Source organism: Pithys albifrons, chromosome 8, assembly GCF_047495875.1.
Source record: "Pithys albifrons albifrons isolate INPA30051 chromosome 8, PitAlb_v1, whole genome shotgun sequence".
NCBI classification, from domain to species: Eukaryota; Metazoa; Chordata; class Aves; order Passeriformes; family Thamnophilidae; genus Pithys; species Pithys albifrons.
In genome coordinates this window covers 14,947,237-14,972,183 of record NC_092465.1, presented here as the reverse complement: position 1 = coordinate 14,972,183, position 24,947 = coordinate 14,947,237, and the positions used below count along the sequence as shown (strand labels likewise).

At 43.3% G+C, this 24,947-nt stretch overlaps 1 protein-coding gene across 7 annotated transcripts in view; it reads left to right on the top strand.

Annotated features, from left to right (window-relative positions):
• The window catches only part of BIN1 (bridging integrator 1), a 97,733-nt gene that overhangs the window by 25,432 nt on the left and 47,354 nt on the right, over positions 1–24,947 (top strand). For all 7 annotated transcript variants that reach the window (XM_071561686.1, XM_071561684.1, XM_071561682.1 and 4 more), the window contains exons 2-4: positions 17,024–17,104; positions 23,143–23,197; positions 23,644–23,738. In XM_071561686.1, the coding sequence (XP_071417787.1) occupies positions 17,024–17,104; positions 23,143–23,197; positions 23,644–23,738 (231 nt within the window). The remainder of the gene's footprint in view (positions 1–17,023; positions 17,105–23,142; positions 23,198–23,643; positions 23,739–24,947) is intronic.

The following is a 24,947-nucleotide window of genomic DNA, read 5'->3' as shown; positions in this document are numbered from 1 at the left end:
CCTTCCAGCAGGTCGACACTCCCTCCCAACTTGGTGTCATCAGCAAATTTGCTGATGATGGACTCAATCCCCTCATCCAAATCATCAATAAAGATGTTAAACAGGACTGGACCCAATACAGACCCCTGGGGAACACCACTGGTGACTGGCTGCCAGCTGGATGCAGCTCAAACTGAGTCCCAGATATTGCTTCAAACTGAGTCCCAGACTAGAGATGTATTAGGAGATTCTTTTGTTCTTAAGTAGATTGTGTACTTGAATCCTTCCTGGTCATCTAGTGTAGTGCAAGGTGTCTATTGCATGTCAGTTTAACTTGTTGAATATGAAATGTAATGTAAGAGGCTGTGAATGCTCTTAGATATGGGGAGGTGCTTCTCTGTTCTGTACATGTGACTCAACCTATGTAAGGTGGCATTTCAAGGCACTGGATCTTGATACTGCAAAGGGAGTCTAGAAAAAGTTTGTGAAATATAGGAATCTTGGCATAAAAGATCTAGTCACTGGAGGTAAAGATGTCCTTCTGATGGTGTTCTTGCAGGTCATGTTGAATGATGGAGTGGATTTCACAAAGCTGTGCAGGGGGCAGGGATATAACCAAGGCTGGGCAACACTGAATGCACATGAGATCTGCTAACAGCAGTGATGTGGTTAAAGAGTCTTGCTGTGATCCAGGGACCAAGATTCAGTTGTACCTGGACTTGCTGCCTCCTAGTAATCCTTTGCAAATAAAATCTTGGACAACAGGAGATAAAAGCAACAAGATGCAGTTCTGGCCTTTGTTTTGCGACTGCTGCTAGCCATAGAATAAGTGGGTTTTACCCATAGGAGGTCAGCAAGGCCTTCAGGCTCCAGACAGACATTATGATTTTATTGTTAGCCTGTATAACAAGATTAGCACCAAATGACTCACAGAACAAGTCAGGTGGTCTTTAATCTTCTGCATCTGGGTTGGTATGAAGACATTTTAATTATTGTGGCAAATGACGTGGCTCGTAACTGACAAAATCAGGTCTTCAGTGACAAGTCTTTTCTGTAGGAACTCTCAATTTTAATAAAAACAAAACATTGCAAAAATGTGTTTTTGTGGTTTTGGTGGGTTTGGGGTTTTCTTTGGGTTTTTTTGTTAGTTTTCTTTTTAGTGTTTTTTTTGTGTGGTGTTTTTTTGGTGTTTTGTTTTTGTTTTGGTGGGTTTTCTTCTTGTTCTTACAAAAAGCTGAAAATTTCCACAGAGGAACCATGAAAAGGATTTTGTTATTGAAGTTTTGGTGGGAAAGAAAGTGATGCTTTCTCCCTTGACTGTGGTGGACCAAAGGTGGTCCTGAACTTCTTGACTGTGGGGGCAGTGAATATCACAGCTCAAGCTACAAGTTATATGGGACTTTCTTCTGGAATGCAAGTTTCTTTCTGACTCCTGGGCTGCCTTCACATGTGTATTTGCAGCTTGCAAGCTGCTAGTGATTATTGCTCCAGCATGAAGACTTAGCGTTCATAGTATTAATAAATAGGTGACTCTTTATAATGCATGAACTCAAAGCTAAATAAACTTTGTGTGTTAATAACCCAGATTTTCCCCTCTCTCTTAACTGCTTCTGTGACCATGGCTAGCTTTTATGCCACAAGACTGCAGGGCACAACAGAGTTTGCCCCCATGTAGGAAGGAACTAGGATTCAGACTAGAATACCTTTATTTTGTTTCCATTTCAATCTTCCTGTAAACAACACAATTCACAGAGCTAAAGGAATGAAATCAGAGCCGTCTTTCAATTATCACTTTATATGTTACCTTGATTTTTTTCTGGAATTTTCTTTATGTTGAAGTGATGCTAATCCCATTTTTAAAAAAAAATGAGCAACATTAACTTATGTAAATACCAGCTGGCTTTAGCTTATCTGTACTGGGATGGGATGGGAAAGGGAGTTGTATTTTAAATGTGGAGGTCTTGGCCTAATAATGCAATAAGACTGGAGTTAATAATTTCTGGTAAGATAACTTATCCTTCTTGTAACTACATTTCTCCCTGCTTGCTTATTATCTGAGTGCAATAAGTTTATGGTTCTGCATTGTAACAGCTCAAGAGGTTTCAAAAGGACTTTGATTTGCACAGCTTTTCTGAGAGAGAACAGACAAGCCCAGACTCTGATCCTTGAGTTTCCAAGAGGCCCCTTGAGCCCCTTTTGAAAGTGTGCTAAAGGTGAAGTCAGGTGTGCAGGAAAGGTGAGAACTGTGTGCTTGACTCTTTTTGCAGGAGTTGGAACCACTTAGAGCTGAGGCCCTGCTTCTGTGTACCAGTTGTATAACAAAAGATTGTGAGGATGGTGAACAGAAGATCATGGAGGAAAAGGGAGGCTGGGACAGAGTAGCAGAGTGGTATCACTTGAGCATATGGGTGTCTTAGCAACTCTTTGATTCTGACTGATAGTAGTATCATTTTAATGATGACAGAAAACGATTGAAGGAATGATGACGATATCTGTAGACATGCAGTTGGTTTTTAGTGGATATTGAATAAACAGGAAGATAAGTAATGTGGTGGGCAAGGAGTGCTTAGGCACTGGTGGTGATAGTTCCAGGGGTATATGTGCCTAGGGACCAGGTGTGGGATATAACTTGCCTCCTTTAGGTATTGCTCAGCTTTGCTCCATGCAGAAAGGCACAAATCACATCTTGTTTCTGGTTACTTCGCTTTTTCTGTAGGGACGGTCTCTACTCTGCTTTAAAACGTCTGTATTGGAAGTAGTGTATAACATGGCATCTTCTCCTTCTTTATGTGCTTTCATATCTGAGGTGCAAAGCGAAGTGAGTGGGCTGGTTTTTGTCCAGAAGCACTGCCACAAAGCTGGAATCATTTAAGCAAAAGCAATTAGGTTTGCTCCCAGATCACTGAGTATCCACCTGTTTTCCAAAGAACATTATATTCTCGGTGAACTCTTCTGAGGAATGAGACTGCAGGTGCAAGGCTGCCTCCCTCTCGCTCTGTAACAGGGGATGACTGGGATAGTGCAAAGCAAATGCTGGTTCTTTGCCATGCACACCTGAGCTGTGATGCAGATGAGCTGAGCCTGTGCTCAGCTCAGTCCACTTCTGTGTGCTGTTCTGCAAACCAGGGACAGGTGCATTGATTCATACATAAAATGTTTCTGTTTTCTTTGAATCACGTAGATCCACTGGCAATTTCAAGCCTTTTCAAGTGAGGCTGTAACATCAAGTGATGGTGTGTGAAACTGGGCGTTGGGAGAGCTGCAGGTTACTGACAGCTCCCCTGGTTATTAATGGCCACAGCAAGGGCTCACAGATTCTGGGAATGCACTCTGTGTTTGCTTTGGGGGAGACAGCTGACAATGGTGTTTGATACAGCAATATGTCTCAGCCTGACTTTTGACTGACAGTAACATAAACTTGTTCTCCTCCCAGCCATGGCTTAAAACCGGTGACATTTACAGCAGAGCTAACTTCTCCAGTCTAAGATTAGATGGTGATTTTTTTTTTGACTGCATGTGTGTGCTTCAGAAGATACAAAAACAGGAGAGGCCTTCTGCAAATAAAAGTGGAAAAGGAATTTCAAACTACGGCTGAACATGAAAGAGGGAGGTGTTAAACCTCCATGGATTTTCAGGAACTAGTTGCTGTAGATCCTCATGCAAGATACTAGAGTATCGAAGAGTTATGACCTACTTTTGACACTTTGGGTTTACTCTTGTGACAAGTGTGGTAATTTTTCATAACTATGGGGTTGTCAGTCTGACTTTGTGCTTTTGGGTTTTCTAGGCAAGCTGAACTCAGTATTGGCTGGTAGCCTTGGTCCCACCTGTGCACAGCTAATAACATGTTTTGTGGGTGTATGTCTGTCAGCCATCTGGAAATTGCTGACTGCTGAGATTTCATTTCTTGCTGTGCCACCCTGTTACTCTTTCAAAAGCTTCTCCTGTTAATGAACGCCTTTGCAAGAGAAGAATCCCCCTCCCTCCCGCAGCAGACTAGACCAAGAGGACAGCGCTGGCAATGTGCTTCTCAGCCTTGCCTGGAAGGATGAGGATTATCAGGGAAGCCTGTTCCGTTTGATCCTCAAGCAAGTGGTGATGAAGCAAAGTGAGAGTGAGAGAGGAGCAGATCCTTGTCCATTGATGGCTGAGCCAGAGGTGTCCTAAGCTTGTGCATAACCTTATGTTATCCAATGGTGCTTGAGTGGGAACACCTTTTGATCATTATTGCTTAGAAGGCATTCAGATGAATGACTCAAAGTGGAATGGTTTTGTCTCCCGTTACTGACCTTTAGTAAGCCTTCATTCTTTCAGGAACATGACTTTCTTCTGATGCTGTCTTCTCCATGGTCTGGTCTGGCAGAGGTCATATAATCCAAACAGAAATAGTTGCCTCTTAGGCTTGGCCCTGAGGGCCAAACACTCCGTATCCTCTGCTATATGCATGAAGGACTTGAGCCAATATTCCCTTGGCATTATGGTGAAAAACATACTATGAAAGCTGGTGGAATTCAACTGTTTGTGAACATCACAAACAACTTACTGGCTGCATGTTTCTGGAGAGTTCACCTGTGACTGCAGCCAGTGCTAACAGAGGCAGAAAGGTCAAGTGTCAAGTAGAGTCCAGGGAGGCCACCTGCATAAACCCAGATGAACTGAGAACAACACCAGCATTTAGAGAAGTGGTTTCAGCTATCATTTGTAGAGCAGGAAAGCCCCTGGGTTTGGCTCCTTCGTAGCCTAAAATGATTGTGCAAATGTGCAGTCAGGTCAGAGGTACTTGGTTACATCAACCCTTTAAGAACTACTCCATCGTGTCAGCAGTCCACATGTCTGTATGTACCTTACCTCACTTCTGAGTTCCTTGTCAGAAACAATTGGCTGCCTATGATAGGTAGGAAAAAATGTGCTGGAAGGGGCTTTTTACCATTCCTTTTCCTCTCTGTTTCCACTTTGCTCACTTCCTTCTCTTCAAGTTTGCAAAACTACACTTACATAAGCAGTGCTAGCAGTTATCCACTGTCACTTAATATTTGTTGAGTGAGCTGCATCTGTAGGAGACTTGAGGATTTTCAGTTGTGTGCTTTGCAACACTTCTGTCCTTTGCTAAGCCAGACACGCAATTCAGTTTCATTCTTGTGAGAGTGATAATGCATTAGTACTGCAGCAGTTCCAAAGGGTAAAGCCCCCACGTTGGCATCCCCCTGTAATGACACAAATCCAGAACAAGAAAGGTCTTTTGCCTTGAGGTCACGTACAATGAGCAGTGATGTAAAGCAGACCAGGCTTGCAGCTGTACTGATGCTGTAATCAGCAATTCTGGTTGCCTGGATTTGGGATTTTCTGGGGCATGGTGTATGAGATGCGGGTGAGAGGGAGTAGTTGGTCTGTCGGTACTCCTGTGAATGAAGGTGCAGAGTTCTGCTGATCAATGAATCTTATTATTTCAATAGCTATGGATGGCATAGAACCAAAATCCCTAGACATTCTATTTGATATCTATAAAGATGTGAGTGGTAGATTGGTAACGCCTTCTTGGAGGAAAGTAGAATAGGAAACACTTTGTTTCCACACTTCAGATTAAAGAGGTATTTTGAGCTATTTCTACCTGCCTAATACTCTCTTTGAAATACTTTGTAACAGTTTAAATTATCTTTCCTGTATTGTTTCATGGATGTGTTTTAGTGCTGATCAATGTATGGTGCACAGCAGGAATAAAAACAGTCTGAAGATCTTTTCACAGACCACCTCAGTGTGTCTTTTTCTTCTGCTTTGGGAGCGACAGCTCATGTCCACTTGTCCGTAATATATTCAGCATCTGTCGACACCCTTCCAGCGTTGAGCTGAGCAGAGAACCATCGTGTCCAAAGCTGGTAACTGAGCTCTGAGACTGCTGTCAAAAATAAAAGCTGCTGAGGTTGAATCAGATCTGGATATCTGAGAACTGGAAACCGGGGAAGGACAGAAGTAGTGACTGAGTTGATAAGTAGGAGCATTTCATGCTTTACCATGTACCCCATTTAAGGATTTAGCAAACAGTGCTGCTGCTCTAGCATATGAAGGAGCCCTCTCTTAAAAAAAAAAAAAAGAGAGAACAAACCCTCAAAAGCACCTTAAGATGCTTCTCCCACTCTGGCTTCATATGCCAAACTCACATATGCAGAGGCTCAGCAATCCCTGTCCTCTGGTGTACTGTGAGACACACCTTCAGCACAGCACCCTGTGCTGCCCTGTGGCAATGTCAGCAAGTTGGGCTCTCTCTGCTGCCCTTTGCATCTTCTTCCACATAAGAAAAAGTTACTTGAGAAGCCTGCACAGCACTCTGTTGAGGACATAGTTGTGATTCTCTGGGAAGAGGGGCAGGTGAACTCCTCGTGTCATTGCCTGCTGTGGGAACACATACGTGACTGGTAACATGGAGCAGCATCCCCTTTCACACTGCTGGTAAATCCATGCCTGATATAGGCAGGGCAGTGAAGTGTGGAAGGGTCCTGTTCTCCCCAAATGGTGCAATGCAATGTGTCATTTGTACTGTATGTGATATGGGTATGGTGGGTTTCCTTGTGCCTTTCGCTTTGATTTGTGCTTTTGGAGGAGGCAGTGAAGCTTTATGAATCTGACCTTTGCAGAGATGAAAGCATTTGCTGCAAGGCCAGCCAGGTGGGGCTGGCTTAGTTTGTTCGTGGTATCTTCCCTCTGAAGATCTCCAGTTTCAGGGTCCGTCTTGCTGGTAGCTAATAGAGTAAACCTGCTTGATGCAGATGTGTTCACAGTAGTTTTTGTTGGAAGGAGAGGGCTTGTGCTTGGCAACCTCTTTTTGTATAAAATCTGGGGACTGGTCATATGACTTAAAAAAAAAACCCTGCTGATTTGTTCAGAAATGTCTTTTCACTATTGACCACTGAGGGGATGTTATGGTAGGGTCTTGCATAAAAGAAGACTTCTACGTTGTGAGTTTTAAAAGTCCTTACAAGCACATTTTTGATTTTTCCTAGGAGAGCTAATAAAAATACTACTGTTAGGGGAGCAGTTCTCTTGGTGGCTTTTTTCTTGTCCTTTTGAAAAAAATTATGTAGCATTTTAGGTGGAACAATGTGCTTGTGATGTAGCTTTTAAGTATATCCCAGGGATATTGGAGTTTTGGAGTTTTTGAGTTTGTACTGTTTTTTAATTATGGTTGGGGTTTTTTTCTTTCTTCTTTAAACTCAGCTGTATCCATTCAAAAGTAATATGAACAATTTTTTTTCCTACTGTGAACTAAAAGCAAGGGAGTGGGTATAGAACTTGCCTGTTTCTTCAAAGATCTTGTTATTTACAGGCTTTTTGCCAAAGCTGGTGTCACAAAAAATTGACTAAACCCCTGGGCACTTGAATGTCATCTTTATCTTTTTCCTTAATGAGTCTGTTTGAGCTTGGAATTAGCACAGGAATTAGCTGCACAGTACTTCCTGTGCCTTTTGGTTTAGAATTCTGACTTGCAGAACAAGTCCCACTGTTGTGTTCTGCAAAGTCAAGAATGAAGCCATCAAACTGAGATTTAGATATTGTAGCCCAGTTCTATGGGAAGTAGCAGTGAGCCTTGGAATAAAGTAAAAGACTATGAATATTTTTTTGAAGCATATCTGGATGGGCTGGGTATCTATACGGCACTCATTAAACTATTTGGATGCTGGCATGCTGTGAATCCTATATAAGAGGCATAGAATAATCCATCTGTCAGTTCAGGTACCTGATGGTATCTTGGGAACTTGGAGCAAGTACCGAAAAGGTCTAGGTCAGTGAATGACCTTTCTACATCAAAACAAAATAATACCATTAAAATACCAAACACTGCACTGCTCTTTTAAACCATATTTGTTGGAATAAAGGCCAGCTTCAGAAGTCTCTGTGCTTTATGTGTGTTTTCACAGATCAAATGCTTCTAATGTATAACAATAAAGTAGCATCAGGAATCTACTGGGGTTTTGCAGGGAGTAGTTGGTCACTGGAGGCAGGACAGATAGGTGTTAGGTTTAACCTTGTTTTCCTGCCTACTTCTGTGATGCTTGTCAGATAGGATTGGGTATGAGGTACTTGTGTGGTGAAAGATGGGAGAATGAAAAACACTGAAAGATACCCTCGTTGTTATGAAGTTTTCAGAGAAAAGCAAGGTAGAACCTTTTGGGTATGTTGCTCTTGGAGTGCTCCAGGCAGTGTTGTCAATTGAAGAAGCAAAGGAATATTCAAATCAATGGTTAGGATGGAAAAGGATGATGGAAATCAGTCAGCAGACAGCTATTTCAGAAACACCCTAATTCCTGACAAAACCCAGTTCTCTAATGGGTGCTAGCTAAAATGCAAGTTGCAGCTGTGTCTTGGTTTTTATTTTTAAATGCATAACCCTTGGACAGTTGATTCCCAGTGCTTAGACCTGTAGGCAAGTGAGCCCTCAGGCTTTCTCTAAGAATTAGTCCAGTGTTACAGGGAAAGAGAGGAAAAAATATTAAGACACTTGGAGACTGAAGGTTTCAGGGTTCTCAGTGGGTTTTTAGCTTACTGTTTTCAATATGTGGCTGCTTATATCTAGATCATGAGAATTTGCCTGATGTACTGCTGCCTTTTGGAGGATTTGTCTTTCTGAAACCTGGCTGGATAAGTTTTAAGACTGGTTGGAGAAAATCAATAGAAGCACTTTGAAATTTGTTGTTACTATTCTGTATAATGTGTTGGAATATTATGGCTTTGCCTTCCATTGCAGTTTACATAACCTTTCATTGGTTCATCAGTGTTAATTAATGTTGACAAGTCTTCAATGCAGCTGGTATAGTCTGTGGACATACTAAATTAGTATGATAGTATGTGCATGAGTAAGTTACTACCAGTCTTTGGACTGTTTCTTGTTCAGTGTCTTCTGTTAAGCAGCCACTTGCAATGGTTCAGGTTGGGTAGGGTCCTGAGGTCTTGGGGAGTTGTACAAAAAGACACACATGAATATACACGTTTAAAAATCTTGAGCAACATAGTCATTTGCACAGTGACCAACTCTCATGGCACACAAGATTTTGTCTTAAGAAAGGGTAGGAGATGCCAAACCTCAGCTCCTGTCTTTCTTTTGAAGTGTCCTTTACTGTCTGAACAATGTGACTTGGGCTTGCAAAAAGATGCTGCCTGTCCTGTATGCAATATGTGTAAAGCCTACATATGCAGAACGTGGTTATTTTTTTTTGTGAAGGAGAAACCTTCGACCTGGGTAAGTGTCCAAGAACAGGGCTGCTGGAATTGCTCTGCTGACTGGGCAGAGCAGGAAACAGAATGGGACTAGCAAAATTTTTCCCTCCATCCTCTGAAATCATCATACTTACCATCTGAATAAGGAAATTTCAAAATTTGGTTGAAATTGCTCTTCTAATGAGGTGGTCATCCTCAACAGACTCCTTCCTCTAAGAAGGAGGGATTTGCAAGGAAGTTTGTGCCAGCCAGGTACAGAGCTTTACAGAACAGAGAATGGAAATAGGAAAGTGATATTCTTCCTGTTACAATATTGGCTGACATGTTTCTACACGTTTTTGAGGTGTTTCAATGCAGCATCAAGCTGAGTCTTTTATGATGGGTACTAGCTGCCTCACATCATGGGGAATTGCTCACAGTAACTTTGATTTGCTTGAGGCCTTGGGTGAAGCAGTGATGGAGTTGAGTTAGAAATAGCTTATCCTCACAGAGCAATTGCTCCAGGCTTGTACTCTCTAAATGCATCAAGGAAGGCCTCTGAGTTTGGTATGAGGCAAATGACTGCTATAGAAGAATCTGCTGCAGCCAAGCACTCTTCTTTTTATCCTTCATAGTAAAAGGATATTCCAAGTAAAATGCTGAAATGAAGCTGTCATTTTGAGATGGATATGGTGCAATATGCAGCTTCAAAAGTGAGACGGGTCCTTTGTGTTCCTCCCTCCTTGGTGGTATTGCTCATTACTTATGACTAGGCCTTAAGGACAAGCTGACCCTCATTCTGAGCCACCATATGTTGAAAAAAGGCCTAGACCTGCTGTGCTTAGTTCTCCACCTTGTCTTACACCTGTCATGATCAGAGACAGGAGTATGTTTTTAAGGTGCTGACTTCAGCTTGGTGAAACTTGTTGCTGTGAAATTTCTCTGAGCCCATTATGGGGAAGCAGGTTTTCTCGAAAATAATTTAGAGGAAGAAAAATGGAGCTTCTCATTTTTTAATCTATTGACTACAGAGTGAGAGAAGGATGAAACTTGAAAGGCAACCCAAAATGACCCAGCTGAGTCACGTTAAACTTCAGAGGTGTGTCCTGAAGGTGCAGATCACAGTGAGGCTGCTATTTAGTAGTGATCAGAGACTGATATTTGAATTGAGCCCTCAAGACAATGCAGCATGACTCTGGCTCCTACAGAAATTTTGAAGTGTAGTGCTGTTTAGGGACAGTGACGGTGACGTGTTTCTTTGGCAATAGGCTATATGTGCTGTTATTACCTGGTCACACTTGGATGTGCGCTACACTTCTGACTGTAGTATGAAGGAAGGAATGAGATCTTTTTGTGGAGACAAAGCTACTTTCTATAGGTGTCATCTTTGGGATTTGGGAAGAATAGTTTTGGAAGGACCTGACAAGGTCTGTCCCCTGTGTAGGATGGGATCAGTGTGGCTTAAATCACACTTGTGGTGCATGTCTTAAAGTCTTTCATTAGCAAAGGAACTTCATGCAATCTATCCTAATGATTTAGATCTTCACTGATAGCATATTTTGGGGGTATGTGAATGGAAAATTTTTAGTTATTTGGAGATTTTTTTCCTTAGTGAGGTTGGGTTTTATGATATGGCTAAGCATGCAAACTCTCACTTTAAACAGAGGGACACCTGGGAACTCAAGACAGTCACCTCATCTCATCTCTTTGTTCTTCTGCATCCCATTTGCCAGCTGGAGATGCCACGGATAAATCTGGTGACTCTGTGACATGCTGAACAAACACTCCTCTTTACAGCTGGATGGATGTGACATTGGACATGGCTTTTCCAGGTCATTCAGGAAGTCTCTAACAAAATGCCATATTGAATCCTCATTTCCCAACTCTTGTTTCAGTAATAGAGGCAACATCCTGTCTCTGTGGGATCTATTGAACCTTGTTAGCAAGTAAGAAGCAAACAAGAACTACTCTTGTGTGCTCCAAGTACTTCATTGCCTTTTCCCATCTTCAGTGATCTGAGGGTCTTGGTGCTTGCTCAGCCACGGGAATAATTTCCTCAGTTTAAAATGAAGCATTAATATATTTCAAGTTTCTTCCTCTCCACCCCCATCTTGGTTTGTCCAGTTGTTTCAAAGAAAGAATTAATTGTGTCAGACTTGCATGAGAAAGCCAGACTGTCCCCCAAACCAGCCTAGAGTCAAGCTTGGAGAGCAGGAGGACGTGCCCTCTCCCAGGGAGGGTCGGAAGGGGAGCAGACTCCCACTGCCACTCTTACTTTTCTCCCCAAATCTGAATGCAAAAGCCAAATTATACCATGAGCACAAATGCCAAATTATACCATGAGCACAAATCTACTTCACTGAGCAAGTCACATTTCATTTGAGCACAGAAGAAATGAGGCTTATAAAAAGCTTATGAAACTTCCTTTGTTTGTACCTTATTAAATTACGTGGTTTTGTGCTCTCCATTTGACTTGGCCACTGTTTTCTTCTCCTCTTCCGAGTGAAATAACAGGCAATGGCCTGAGATTAAAGATTTGTTTGTTTTGTTTCTAGTTGACCCATTGGCACATGCCAATTTATTGCAAATCAAAATTAGTCACAGTTACTGGCTCTGTGTCCAGTTGATACTTGGAGATTATCCACTGGAGTTGGCAAATACAACACAAGTCAGGTGTTGCTGATGAGGGTTGGAGAGGTCAGGAGGTAGAGTGATTTAGGGGCTCTAGGCCCATATCAGTAAGACGTAACTGCAACTCCTCTCTGATACATTGGGGAGTAAGCATAGACCTGCATGGCTGAAGTTCTCTGGCTGTGAGCTTGATGACGCCTCTTTCATCAGGGCTGGACCACTCTTAAGTTCAGATGTTTCAGAGACAAATTTAGCTTTGTTTGGGATCCGCAAAATAAATGCATTTATTTTTTTTGCCTTCCTGCGCATCACTTGCATTCTCTAAACTGGTCTTTGGCCTGGGTAACCCATATGCCATGAAAGGTAGAGGTTTATTAGGTTATTCATTCACGAAATGAGCCTGCATGGGATCTGTTGAGAATAATTGGGGTTTCAGGGCTTTTGTTGTGACATTGATATTTCAGAAGAAAGTGAGGAAAGGTGCTGACTGAGAACTGTGGATTCATTAGGCAGCTGGCATATATTTCTTTATTAGACAGCATAAATATGAAACTGTTACAGTTCCTTTTTTGAGCAAAACAGAACTGAATTTTAGTTGGTTTCATAGTGCTCTGCCAGCAAGTGTTTGTCCTTAATGGTGATTGTTGCTCTACATGAGACAGTTTGGTGGTCACAGGGCTGATCTCCAGATCTGCATTCCCTTCGTGCCCAGTGCCCGAAGTAGAGCACTGGAGACCCTATGCTAATCAGTGTGAGGGTTTGCCCTTTAGGTAAATGTTTCCTCCTGTACACACCTGCCAGAAAGAGTGTAAACTGCAGCCAGATAAGGTGCTTGCTTTTGAGTCCTACAAAGCTGTGGTATTTAAGTAATGCTCAGTCATCTTTTGAATCTTAGTCTTGCCTCTGAGGAGAGCCTGCAACTTAGTTGCAAACTTTTTGCGAATTCCAAAGCAACTTTCTCATTTTTTCTGGGAACAGCTGCTGTTTTTCAAGCCTATTTCATGCCTTTACTTCTCTGACCATTGCTAGCATGTCTCTGCCATGTCCCTAGTATGAAGATTTCTGTATTTCCCTTTCTCTTTTTCTGTGTTACCTCACTTATCAAAGTGTAGCCATTCAAGCTTACTGCAAATAGTTCTCCCCACAACAGCAGATTACAAAGATGTCAGTGATATGAGAGGAATGTGATAATTTACCTATCTCTTACTAGTATCTTCCCTTCTAGGATCTTAGAGTGCTTTTGCAAAAAGCGTGAGACTGTCTCCTTGTTGCTTTTATTCAAATGTGGGGACAACTGAGGCTCCATGGGTGGAATTTGGCTCTGTTGGGAGATGCTCTAGTAGGTAGTCTGTGCCTCTTGGTCTTATGAGAAATGCAGAGCATCTGAAGGTCTAGCTATAATGGTTAGAGAGACCTGCTGGTGAGCAACACTAAAAATGATGCCTGGTGCCTAAGGCCGAAAGCGCTGTCTGGGATGACAGCCCCATCCTGTCATAGTGAATCCATAGTGAAATAAGACTGAAACCCACAGCAACGCTAAAGTCCCCTCTGAAATCCATTCCACAAGGTGTTTTGTGGGATTTGTACCAACTGTGTATTCTCTGTTTTACTGTAGCTTGCACCATTTTGAAATGGTCCCTATCCTTATGCAGAGCCAGGACATCTCAGGTCAAGGGCAGACCAAGGAGCACAGCTATGGTTGCTGCTTATAATCTTTTAAATGCCAGATCCATGCCTGTTGCCTGGTGTGGTTTGCCTCCAGACAGCAGCTGACAGATCACACCATCACTGATCCGCTCTGAGATTTGGGAGCTGCGGTGGACTCCTGTCTTCTACTCTGGTAAATCTGCTCCATTAATAGCTATCAAAGAGCCTGAAGTTTCTATGCGAACTTTATCTGGCTTTGCAGTGAGCTGAGGATTAAAAACTGTCTCAGGGGAGGGGAGGGAGCAGCCGTGGCTCACCCGGAATAGCCTGACCTATGACGGCACATAGCAGCCTGGGGAGGGGAGTTGTCCTGTGAGCTCATGGGTTATTAGCAGTGAGCACAGACATGTCTGCAGTCAGCAGCACGCCCAGGGCTATCTGCTTCATCCCTGGCTAGTTCAGGGAGTCCAGGGGGATTTGTTAGTACAACTTGCCATGGTTTTACGCTGCTCAGATGACTTAGGGTTTGACCTCTAGGCTCTTTGTGTGGGGCAGATCTGGTTTTGAGGAACAGCATTATGAGAAGATAACCCCTGCCCTGCTGCAGCCCACGACTGTTGTCTTTCTGCTGCATCATAGCAGGTAAAGGGTTCAGTGGGCTGTATGGCTTGGACTCGCCTATAGGCGCAAGCCTTCATCTGTCAGATGAAGAGTAGTGTAGGAAGCTGGATCAGGGGGTTTTTTTGTGCCCAGGCATTCAATTATCACAGCTTCTCTGTTGTAACTGGTTTCGTTTTCCTTGCCTTGTTCCTCTGCTGACATCCCTTTCTTTCCTTTCTTTCACCTGCCCCTTGTCACTGTGGAATTATGCAGGGTTTCTTCTTGTGTCCTCCCCCTACATCCAGTGCTGCTCCACAGCTCAGCATCACTGTTGCAGCAGGAGGTTTTCCCTTAGAGATAAGCTGTGAGTTAAAGCCCTTTCCAGTGCCCAGTATTTTTCAGGAATATCATCAGCACAGTGGAACAAGATGTTCCCAGCTGGTCAGATGACCCCAGATTCAGTGTGCATGTCCCCCAAGGGAAAACGGAATTGCAGACCAACTCCTTGGATGTGTGGGAAGCTGCAGTGAATGGTCTCTGAGTGCTGCTCCGTGTTTTAGATCAGGAAGCTCTCAGACTGTTCTAAACCTTTGACCCTCATGGCATAGTCCAGATTCTTCACAGTTAAAGGGTCTCCTTCCTTCCCCACCAGGCCTGAAAGCATCACGTCTGATTAGCCAGACAGATGCATTGCCCCATAAAAAGCCCCTTTATATCCTCAGTAATTCTATTGATCCGTACATTGGGAACATCATTCTGCTTTGGAATTTACAGCTTGCATACTTCAGTGTTACAAGTGATGGGTGCTGTTGGTGTGCTGGCTTTTTGGATATCTAGAAAGTCATCTAGCAGATAAGAATCCCTTGCTCCATAGATCTGATAGCCTGAGGGAGTACAGCTGAACACAGGGGTTTTAAGCCACATTCTTTCTGGAAGAGGTTCCCCATACCACCTGATGGGAAGGGTGAGGCTGTGCTGAATCCTTCTCTCCTGCTGGCATGACAGAGGAATGGGTAGGCTCGGCAGCAGTGTTGCTGTGGGATGTGCTGCCCTTTGCTGGAGCAGATGGACCCAGGTGACACCCAGCCTATAGGACTCTGCTAGTCCAACCAATGCAGCTTCTTCCCTCTCCAGCAAGCTCTTGCGTGCCAAGGGTTTGAGAGGAAGAAGGGAATATTCATACCATGTCCTGTTGTGTAGGCATGTTTACCAAGCACATTGGGTGCTTGTAGCTGCAGTGTTTGTTGCTGTCACTTGAGCTTTGGAAAGTTGTGCTTTTAATTCTGGAAGTTTTTGATTTGGCTCTTGGTCACAAAGAGGGCAGTCTTCTTTTGCCTGTCCTTTCCCCTCCTTTTGCTGACATTGGAATACCTCAGCAGTTCCTGGAGGTGACAAGAAGCTGTTGAACAGAGGGAGAATGAAAAACAGTGATTCCCTCCTAAACATTTAATCCCAGCCTAAATAAAGGGACTTAAGAGCTGGGTGCTGAATGACTGCAGTGATTTATCATGTCTAGCACTGGAGTCAGTTTTTGTGGTCCCTATCTGTTGGGACTGTCTGTTCTTATATGGGGGAGAGGGGAACTGAGATTAGCCAGACAGATGTAACAGGTGTCCTCCACCTCAACAATATAAAAAGATGAGAGTGGGCCAGTAGGTGCATTGCACTTGAACTAGATGATTGTTGTAGGTAAAATATTCTGTTCTTTATCCTGTTGCACAGTCCTTTTGAGTTCTATTTTGGGGACCAATAATGAAAGTCTGATACTTGCTCTTCAGGGGAAAAAATTGTTCCCTGAGAAGATCCGTGGGTAGCAAAGGCAGCTGGAGGAAGCTAGTTCATGTTACTGTCATGATTACCTGGCAATTCTGACTCTTGGGCAGTCATGCGTTTTCCAGCCAGGGCTACCTTTTGTTTTGAGGTGCTCCCTCAGTCCCACTTTTAGCTCACCTCTGGTTCCCCAAAACCTTGTGACTGGGTGGGCTTTTCTCTGATTTTACTGGCCCTGCAAGACAAGTTTGTTTGGTTTTTTTTTTGGCACGGACATGTTTTATTTTTGATTAACAAAGATGATGTAATTGACGTTAACCAGTTACAGTTTACATCCCAGTATCCCTGTAGTGGAGTTGTTTGGGGTGTGACAAAGAGCTGTTGCCCTGCTCCACAGACAGTGTTTGCCCAGCCTTTTTGTGATGGACCTACCTGCTTGCCCAGAACATGAAGTGTTTTTTGCTCAAAGCCTGGGAGTGATCCACTTAGCAGCATGGAGAAGGGATTAAGAGAGGAGGGTGATAAGAGAAGTAGTCCGATAAGGATTTTTTTCAGGCTGTGGGGAGGTGGTGAAAGGAGCAAGACTGGCTGCTGACACTCTGATGTGACACTTAGACTGAATGTCACATAGATTGATGGTGTAAGGTCTCCAGTTGCTTTCAGGAGCCAGTTCCTGCCAAGCATGTACATAGTGAGAAAAGGTGGAAATCAAGGTGGGACTTTCACTGCTCCAGCCACCTTCTCTTTCTGAGGAGATTGCTGCACAGCTTTCTGTGTTTGAGGGCAGTCCAGTTGTTCTGGGAGGAAAACCCCACCCTGTCTGGACCAGAGGCTGATGTTAAATCAGGATAAGTGTGACCGCACAACAGAAGGCATAATAGGTTGTGGTTTGTTTCTTGCTGGTTCAGAGATAAACAACCAGATTGCTGTAGTTTTGTTTGGAAAACTCATTAGATCAGTGAAGGAGCCTCAGTCATGCTCTTCAGTACAGCAGAGTATAAGAGGTGAGAGTTCTTTCTGACTCATCTGTAAATCCATTTTCAAACTATGACTGTGGGGAAAAATATTCCAGAAATTCTGAGTGCAAGAATAAGAAGGACTTTTTAACTTTCCTTTTTTTCAGCCTCAGGAGCAAAATTGTGCAGTTGTTTCTCTGTCTCTGCTTTGCTGTATCTGTGTTTGAAGTCTCCTTTCTTCTCTCTTCCTGCAGGTCCTTCAGAAGCTTGGTAAAGCAGATGAAACAAAAGATGAACAGTTTGAACAGTGTGTGCAGAACTTCAACAAACAGCTGGTAAGATAATTGGTGATATGTAATTGCACCCTGTGTTTCAGTGTTAGCTTCCAGTCATCTGCTGCAATATGCAATTAAAGCCCATTAAATTAAACAATGACATAAGCCTATTGAAGTGACCCACAATTCGTAGCTGTTTACTTACAAGAAATTTACACAGTGACTTCCAGTGGAGTCAGAGTGTAAGCTGAAAAATAATGGCGTGTTCTAGACTAAAGTTTATAAAAGAAATAGCTCAACCTGAACACTTCTTCAGTTAGCAGTTGCTCAGTAATGCACTTTTTCCTGCTCGGTTGGAGCAGAGATACAAGAGCAACATTGTGTCTCTGAAAGATGGATAACATGGGAAACAGATTAGATATAAAAAAAAAATGGAACAAGGCAGTTTCAGTTTCCTAAGTGAATGGCAGAAGAGACAAAGAAAGCAAATGGTGAAAAGAGAACATCCTTCCATGGCTAAGACCTAAATCTGACTTCCTCCCCAGACTTGCACAATCACTGTATCAGGACTGAGTCATTAATCTTCTGTGTGTCTGCCTCATCCCTGTATTTTAGTTGCTCAGAAATATTTTAACAGTGTAGCAATTTTCCCCCACTCTCCCACTTCAGCGGCAGTAGGTTTCTATCTTCAGCTGCGTGTGTTTTGTTTTGGTTTTTATTTATGTTTAATCTAGACCCTTCAGCCGCCCAGAGAAGGGGGAAAACACCACCTATCCTGGGGGGTTTGCACCCTGGTGCTTGCTGTTAGACACAGTGCTGCTTCTGTTTCATGACAGGAAATGTGTGCCACACCACAGCTCAGGTGGTGCTCAAGAAACCTTTTACCCGCTTTGTGCCCTGACACATTTAGAACCCTTTTCTGGAGTGTTAGTGGCAGCTGCATCGTGTCTGTTAAGACTCAGCAGATGTGGTTATGTGTCGCAAAACCAGCTGAGAAGGGATTTGCCACAGATGAATATAATGAAAATCCCTCAGTCTGACTTTGTGTTATGTCTTACCAGAGCTGACTGCAGATTCCTGGAGACTAATGCTCATTGTCTTGGCAGTGATAGTGGCTGTTGCTCCAGAAGTTCATGCAGCATATCTATAGCATGTCCAGCTATAATATTCTCTTCTACACAATGGAATACATTTGGCTTCTTTCTGACAACATGACATTACCAGCTGTAACTCTCTTTGGTATCATAATTTTTAAGTATCAGCATTTAGGAAATAGCTTTTTTAATGGGGAAATACCAAAAGCTCAAATCCAGACTTCTAAATGTGACTGTCTGGGATGTTTTTTCAATTTTCAAAGCCTTGAGCTCCAGTGGTACACTGAGAAACCTGTTAAAAAAGCACTGCCTCTTATACCCCTTACATCTGAATTTCTTTTCCCATCTTTCAGGGGCAGACCATGAAATAAATTCCCCAAATAATTAATCAAAAAAGCTGGAGTCTGCTCTGCATTTGCTGCTTGGCATCTGTTGGTTTTGCTTTGGCCCTAAGTTTTCCTATTACTAAAATAAATGCAAACAATGCCCTTTTTGCAGGGCAATCCATAAACGTGAGTTACCTGGATTGTTACGATATCCAGGGCTGAGGAGTTATCATGCTGAGCAGATTAGGGCAAAAAAAAGTCAGCTATATGGGCATATATACACACCTGATTTTATTTTTATGTGTATGATATGTGTGTGTGTAGTGTAGTCATCTGCGAGATTTCTATGGCTTTTCATTAAAAAGTCTGCTCCAGTGGGAAATGTAAATATGGGGGAAAGCTGATCTTTTCCTGCAGGCTGGTGACAGAACAGCTCTGCTCTCCCGTGGAACTGGCTGGGGTGTGACCAGGCAGGGGCCTGGTTAGCTACTTGATTAGAGGCTCCTCTGACTCTCATGGCTGGTGAAGGGACTGGAGCATAAGTCCTATGGGAAGAGGCTGAGGGAGCTTGGGTTGTTTAGCCAGGAGAAGAGGAGGCTCAGAGGTGACCTCATCACTGCCTATAACTCCCTGAAGGGAAGTTCTAGCCAGGTGGGGGTTGGTCTCTTCTCCCAGGCACTCAGCAATAGGACAAGAGGGCACAGGCGTAAGCATTTCCAGGGGAAATTTAAGTTGGATACCAGAAAAAAATTCTTTCCAGAGAGAGTAATCAGGCATTGGAATGGCCTGCCCAGAGTGGTGGTGGATTCATCATCCCTGGAGGTTTTTAAACTGAGATTGGATGAGGCACTGAGTGCCATGATCTGGTAAATGGACTGGAGTTGGACCAAGGTTAGGACTTGATGATCTCGGAGATCGCTTCCAACCCAACTGATTCTATGATTCTATGAAACAGCTCTGTGGAAAATCACATGCTTAACTAGGACTTGGTGAGAGGTATTGTAAATAACCCCACAATAAAACAAGAAAGCACACCAAGACACCAAACCACTCTTGTCTTTTTCTTTCATAGAGCTCTAAGTACTAGGTAGTTCATTAAGTCTTTGGAGAGAAAGAAGTCTTCTGGCCTCCCAAACTTCTGTTTCTATATATCCATCTTTCTGTACATACTGTCCTTCATATTATACCTAGTTGTGTTATAGGCTCATAGGGTTGAATTACACTGTGATTACAAGTATGGCAATATTTGTGAACATGATGGCACTTGTGTGTTTGATTGTCTTCAAACTACCTGTGTACCTTTCCTCTGCACTCTCGTAAACTCTTAGATAACTTTGATAATGAGATAATTTTTGTAATTCCAGTTTAACTCTTTTCCCTGGTCTTTTTACCTTCCAGTTTAAGAAGCATCTCTTAAATGTGCACTCAAAAGTGTAGAAAGTTTGTTCTGTACAGTATTTGACAATGTGTAACTGCATTGTGAGAGGTATTTTGGAGAGAAAATTGGAACAGGCTCCTCAGAGAAGCCAACCCTGGAAGTGTTCAGAAAACAAGTAGACATGGAACTGGTTTAGTGGACGAGGTGGTATTTAGTCAAAGTTTGGACTTGATTATCTTGGAGGACTTTCCCAGCCTTAATGATTCTATGATTTACACAGAATTGTAGCAGTACTTGACAGCTCACTATAGGCTGCTTGAAGCAGCAGGTGCTGCATTCAGGAGAGAAAGCAGTGGTCTTAAAGTTTCCCCAAAGTTTTGTGGGAAGGCATTAATGCTTAAAATAATAAAAAGAAGCCTTTGTAGCAAGGGAGCTACTTTACTGCTGGACAAGAAACAAATCAATGGAAATGCCAAAGGGGAAACTGGATGGGAACTACAGGTGCCCAGGGGAGCTGGGAAAGCAGGATTCAGGGCAAAACTCTGAACATGGGTCTCCCTTTGGAAATCTTTGTCCTTGTAGATTTTACAGACTGTAAAGTCTGCTCACTCTTCTTGGCAGGTTCAGTACTTTAAAGAGACTTAGGTAACCCCACAGTCACAGAGATCAGCTGTAACTCTGACTTTGAACATCAGCAAGAGGTGACTGAGGAAGACCACTCGAGCTGCAGAATGCAGCACCACATACTGGCTGACTGTACAGTGTTGCAAGATGAGTTGTGTTGAGGGTGCCTGGAGAACACAGAAGGCTACTTCTGCATTGCTACAATTTCATGCTTCAGTTTTCAGGGCCTCACTTGTAGGTTTTTCAGGTGATCTGTCTAAAAAATCTTGATTTGACATTCAATTATTATGCCGGTTTCCTGCTCAGAGGATACTTCCATCGCTGTGGCTTTGGAACTGAGTATCAAGACTTGAAGAGTTCTGAGTTTGGCTTGTGTCATTTCCTGCTGTGGCAGGACTTCAGCAAGTATGGACAGACACAATTTTAGAGGTGGCTTCTGTTTTCAGATGTTGGAATTTTGAATGCTACAGCTCTAGACATTGGAGTGCCTGAGTGTGTAGTGGGCAGGTTCTGCAGAGGACCTTCCCTGCTCATTAGTTTCTGGTAACTTCAAATTAGTGTGTTCAAATTTAGTTATTCTTAAAAATGGTCCAGCTGTAGGATGATAAGTGTATCCATTGGAGGGACTTTGCACATTTTCTTCTGTGCCATTTTTTCATCTTGCCAGTTCTGGTCTGTGATTTGTAGCATGAACCAATTCTAGGCAGACAGCAGTGCTTTCCTCAAGGCTTTCTTGTTTCCTGCTTTGGGAACAAGTAAACACATACTACAGCTTGATTAAACTGCAGCTTGTCAGCTTGGCCTCCCTGATGGCCCTCTGTGTGTGTACTCTTTGATTACTCTGATACCTCTTCTTGGTGATTTCTGATTGCATTATTAGGAAAGTCTTATGTTCTCAGGTTTCCACATTCACCTCAAATCAGCAAACAGCTCAATATATATTTCCTCTGTATTTTAAGAACTTCTAGGACTTTTGCAGCAGATATGGTCATAATTCCTCTCCTCTTGTCCTCTTGTTTATGTCAGTTCCCAATGCTGCTCCAGACTAGGAGACTTTCCTTAGTAAAACTGGCCAGCACTTTCCCATCCCTCATTGCCTTTGTTGATGGCAGTAGGAACAGAACAAATGTGAACTCATCGAGAATTTTCAAGCCATGGATAACAAATTGGACCATGCTATTGGAAGCAGATGAATTTCTCCACAAAGCTGTGCTATCACTGCCACTTCAACAGCTGGGCAGATTTAGCCTCTGCTTAGAGAGTGCAGCTGCACTGAGAGCACAAAGGGTCACAGCATGAGCTCAGTTGGGACAAGAGGTGCCTGAGTGGTGGGGAGAACTGATGGGAAACGTCTGCTCTTGGAGATGGTAGCTCTGAGGCAGCTGTTGGAGATGTCCTGTGAGCTTCCTGTCTCTGGAATTTTCATCAGCTGTCAAAATTCATTATGCTGGGGGGTACTCCAAGGGGACATGAACTGGGAAAGAGGAGGAAAGACAGCAGGCTGTGAAGTGTGGTGGTCGCTTTTTTGCATTCTTCTTTTTACAGATAATTTGGGGGATAGTGAGGCTCCAGGGAGATCCCACAGGTTAAGAGAAACCCTTTTACGTAAGAGAGATCTGTGTCTCTCAAATTCTTTTCTGTACTTCTTGGCATAGTCCAGAGGTTACCTGCACATATGTCCTCAATGTTTATTCCTTCCCTTGCTGACATGCTCTGTGGTGGTATTATTCAACTTCTCAAGCTTTGCTTTTCTCTTAATTTCTGTTTCTATAATGTCACTGTCTGGGTTTGGGAGTATTTCCCTATCTGCTTTGCACAACTGTCAATGACATATGTCAAGGCAGAGGGAAGGTGAACTTGACCATGCTTATCCTAGTGCAGGACAGCAGTTGTGTAAGGACTTCATGTATGTGTGCATGCCTGAACCAACTTGCTGTAAAAATCTGTGTGACCCTTTCTAATCTGAGATTTTCTATGACTCACCTGTGTCATCTGAAGGCTCAAACTGTTGAAACTCAGCCAAGCTTCTGATTTTAATCCTTTGCTTTCTAGTGAGTGAGATCTGCTGCTGGCAGGCCACCTCTACAGTAAAGCTAAAGATGATTAACTCTGTTATTTGCAAGCCCTGCTGCACAGAACAGTTTAGACATGATGTTTTTGCAGGTCACAGGTCCCTTGTACCCACTTTGCACAGGGGTTTTGTTTTTCAGTGTGGCATGAAAAAAAGGTGAGCTAAACTGCTCCAAAAGCAGTACAAAATAAATCAATTGCCTCTGTCTTCTGTATCCTACAGACTCCCTTCTGTTCCATTTGTTGCATGGAATGAATAACCCTTGGTGTATTAAACTAATGTTGTCCTTGGGACCCTCTCTAGTTGTCTGTACAAAGCCAAGACACTAAAGCTGGCTCTGCTAAATCACAGATTTGTCCACATCAGGTTACTCAGTGCCTTGGTGGTGTTGTTGGCTAAACATACCTGCAGGTCACTGGCTCTGTGCTTGCCAAGTCAGAGGGCTTTGTGGTCTTCCTGTTAACGTGTGTGTTTCACATGATCATAGGACTGGTGTGTAACCCATCTGCAAGACCAGCTTTCTTTAACTGAAAATGCTTGACTCCTCTTTCTTACACTCTCCTTCTGTGAGAGAGTGACTGATGATCTTTTCCTTACATTCACAGTCTGAAGGCACGAGGCTGCAGAAGGACCTCCGAACTTACTTGGCTTCCGTAAAAGGTAAGGTCTGCATAAGCAGAGGATTATTTCCCCTCTAGTGCCTACCTACACAGTGAGGTTTCTGCAGCCATCCCCTTTCTGGCATTTCCTCTGGTGGATTTGTAGGAAATCTCAGCCTTATCTGGGGCTGGATCTTTGAGAATCCTTCAGGACCAGCTGAGGTGCAGTGGGGTTGTGCTTTGATGCCAAACATGGTGCTGTCTTAGCAGATAAACCTTCGTATGTTCTGCTAGGAGACGATGAACACAAAGGGTGTGATGCAACTACTTCCTTGTTCCTTTCTCCCCCTGATTACCTTTCATCTCTGTGTTATCAAGGGTCAGACATTTAGTAAGGAAGAGCTTAGCATCTGTTACAGCCTTCCTGTGTTCCCATTCCTTGGGATGAAAACTGTGAGGAACACATTATTTTCTTCTTTTTCTGAACAGTTCCCTCTTCTTTCCTAGCTATGCACGAGGCCTCTAAGAAGCTGACAGAGTGTTTGCAGGAAGTTTATGAGCCAGATTGGCCTGGGAGAGATGACACAAATAAAATAGCAGAGGTAAGACTTTGTCCAGGATGTGGGGATGTCCAAACTTGCTCTGTCAGCACAGATGAGTTTTGGAAGCCCTGTCTGTGCAGCACATTTCTTCAGGCATATGACTTTGCAGAAGTATTGGAGACAAACTCAGCATTGAGAAGAAAGGAAGGATTGAAAGGATGTGGCCTGTATTTTTGTCTGCGTAGGACGCTGTCCTGCGATGATTTTATGCCACAGAAAGCTGTATGCTTATGCCCACAAGGAGTTTGTTCCCCAACAAGTGGCTGAACAGGGACAGAGGATGCCAAAAGAGTCAATAGGGTTAACTGGATGTATTGCTTATGCTCTGTTCAAGAGAAAGGGGAAGATAAAACTGTGGCCAAAGCATGGTCAAAGTAGCCATTGTGTAGCTGCAACAACTTCTTACTTATGACAGTACCATAAGCTACCTTATTTCAGTTGATTCCTTGTTTGGCTGAGCCATGTGTCACTCCACCCTGCTGTTCTTCTCATCCCTCGGTGAGGTGATGCCCATCCAACTTGCCCAGGTGATTTCTGTGGAGCTTAGGGCACAGCCTGACATTTGACAGCTTGGATCCCCCTTGGCATGTGCATGTGGTGGGTCCAGCTGGAGGCAGGCACCCTCTGCTCTCTTGCTCAGCTGTTGTGCTGAGCAGCAGCTGTGGCAGTTCAGCTCTGTGGATCCATTTGCCATGAGGCTGCAGGACTGGACTTATCTGCAGCTGTCTGTGGCACTGGAGCAGTGGTGAAGGAATTGAGAGGAGGGCATGAGAAGGATTCTTTCCTTCCCCTTCTTTCTCCTGCAGAAAGTCTCACCTGAAATAACATCTGCATTTGCCCAGGAAATAATGCCTTCAAAACAGATAAATCAAACAAAACCTGAACGTTTCCAGGTCAATTCTTGCATTAACATGGAAATTTTGCATTAGGAAGTGCTGTTGCAGTAAATCATAGAGTTGTATTTCAGCTGGTTTGACTTCACATTGTCTGTTGGCCTTATTTCTTCCTGAGCCTCTGTGATGCCTCCTGGAGACTGACGTTTCAGAAGATTTGAGCCAGAGAGGTCAAAGGGAGCATGAGTCCTGAGAACTCACTGTAGCTACTCTTTGGAATATTTCCAACCCTCCACCTCTCCCTTTAATGCCTTTTTTATATTCCTCTTGTGAAAAGACAGGTGAGAGACAAGTGTTATTCCTGCCAAATTAAAAA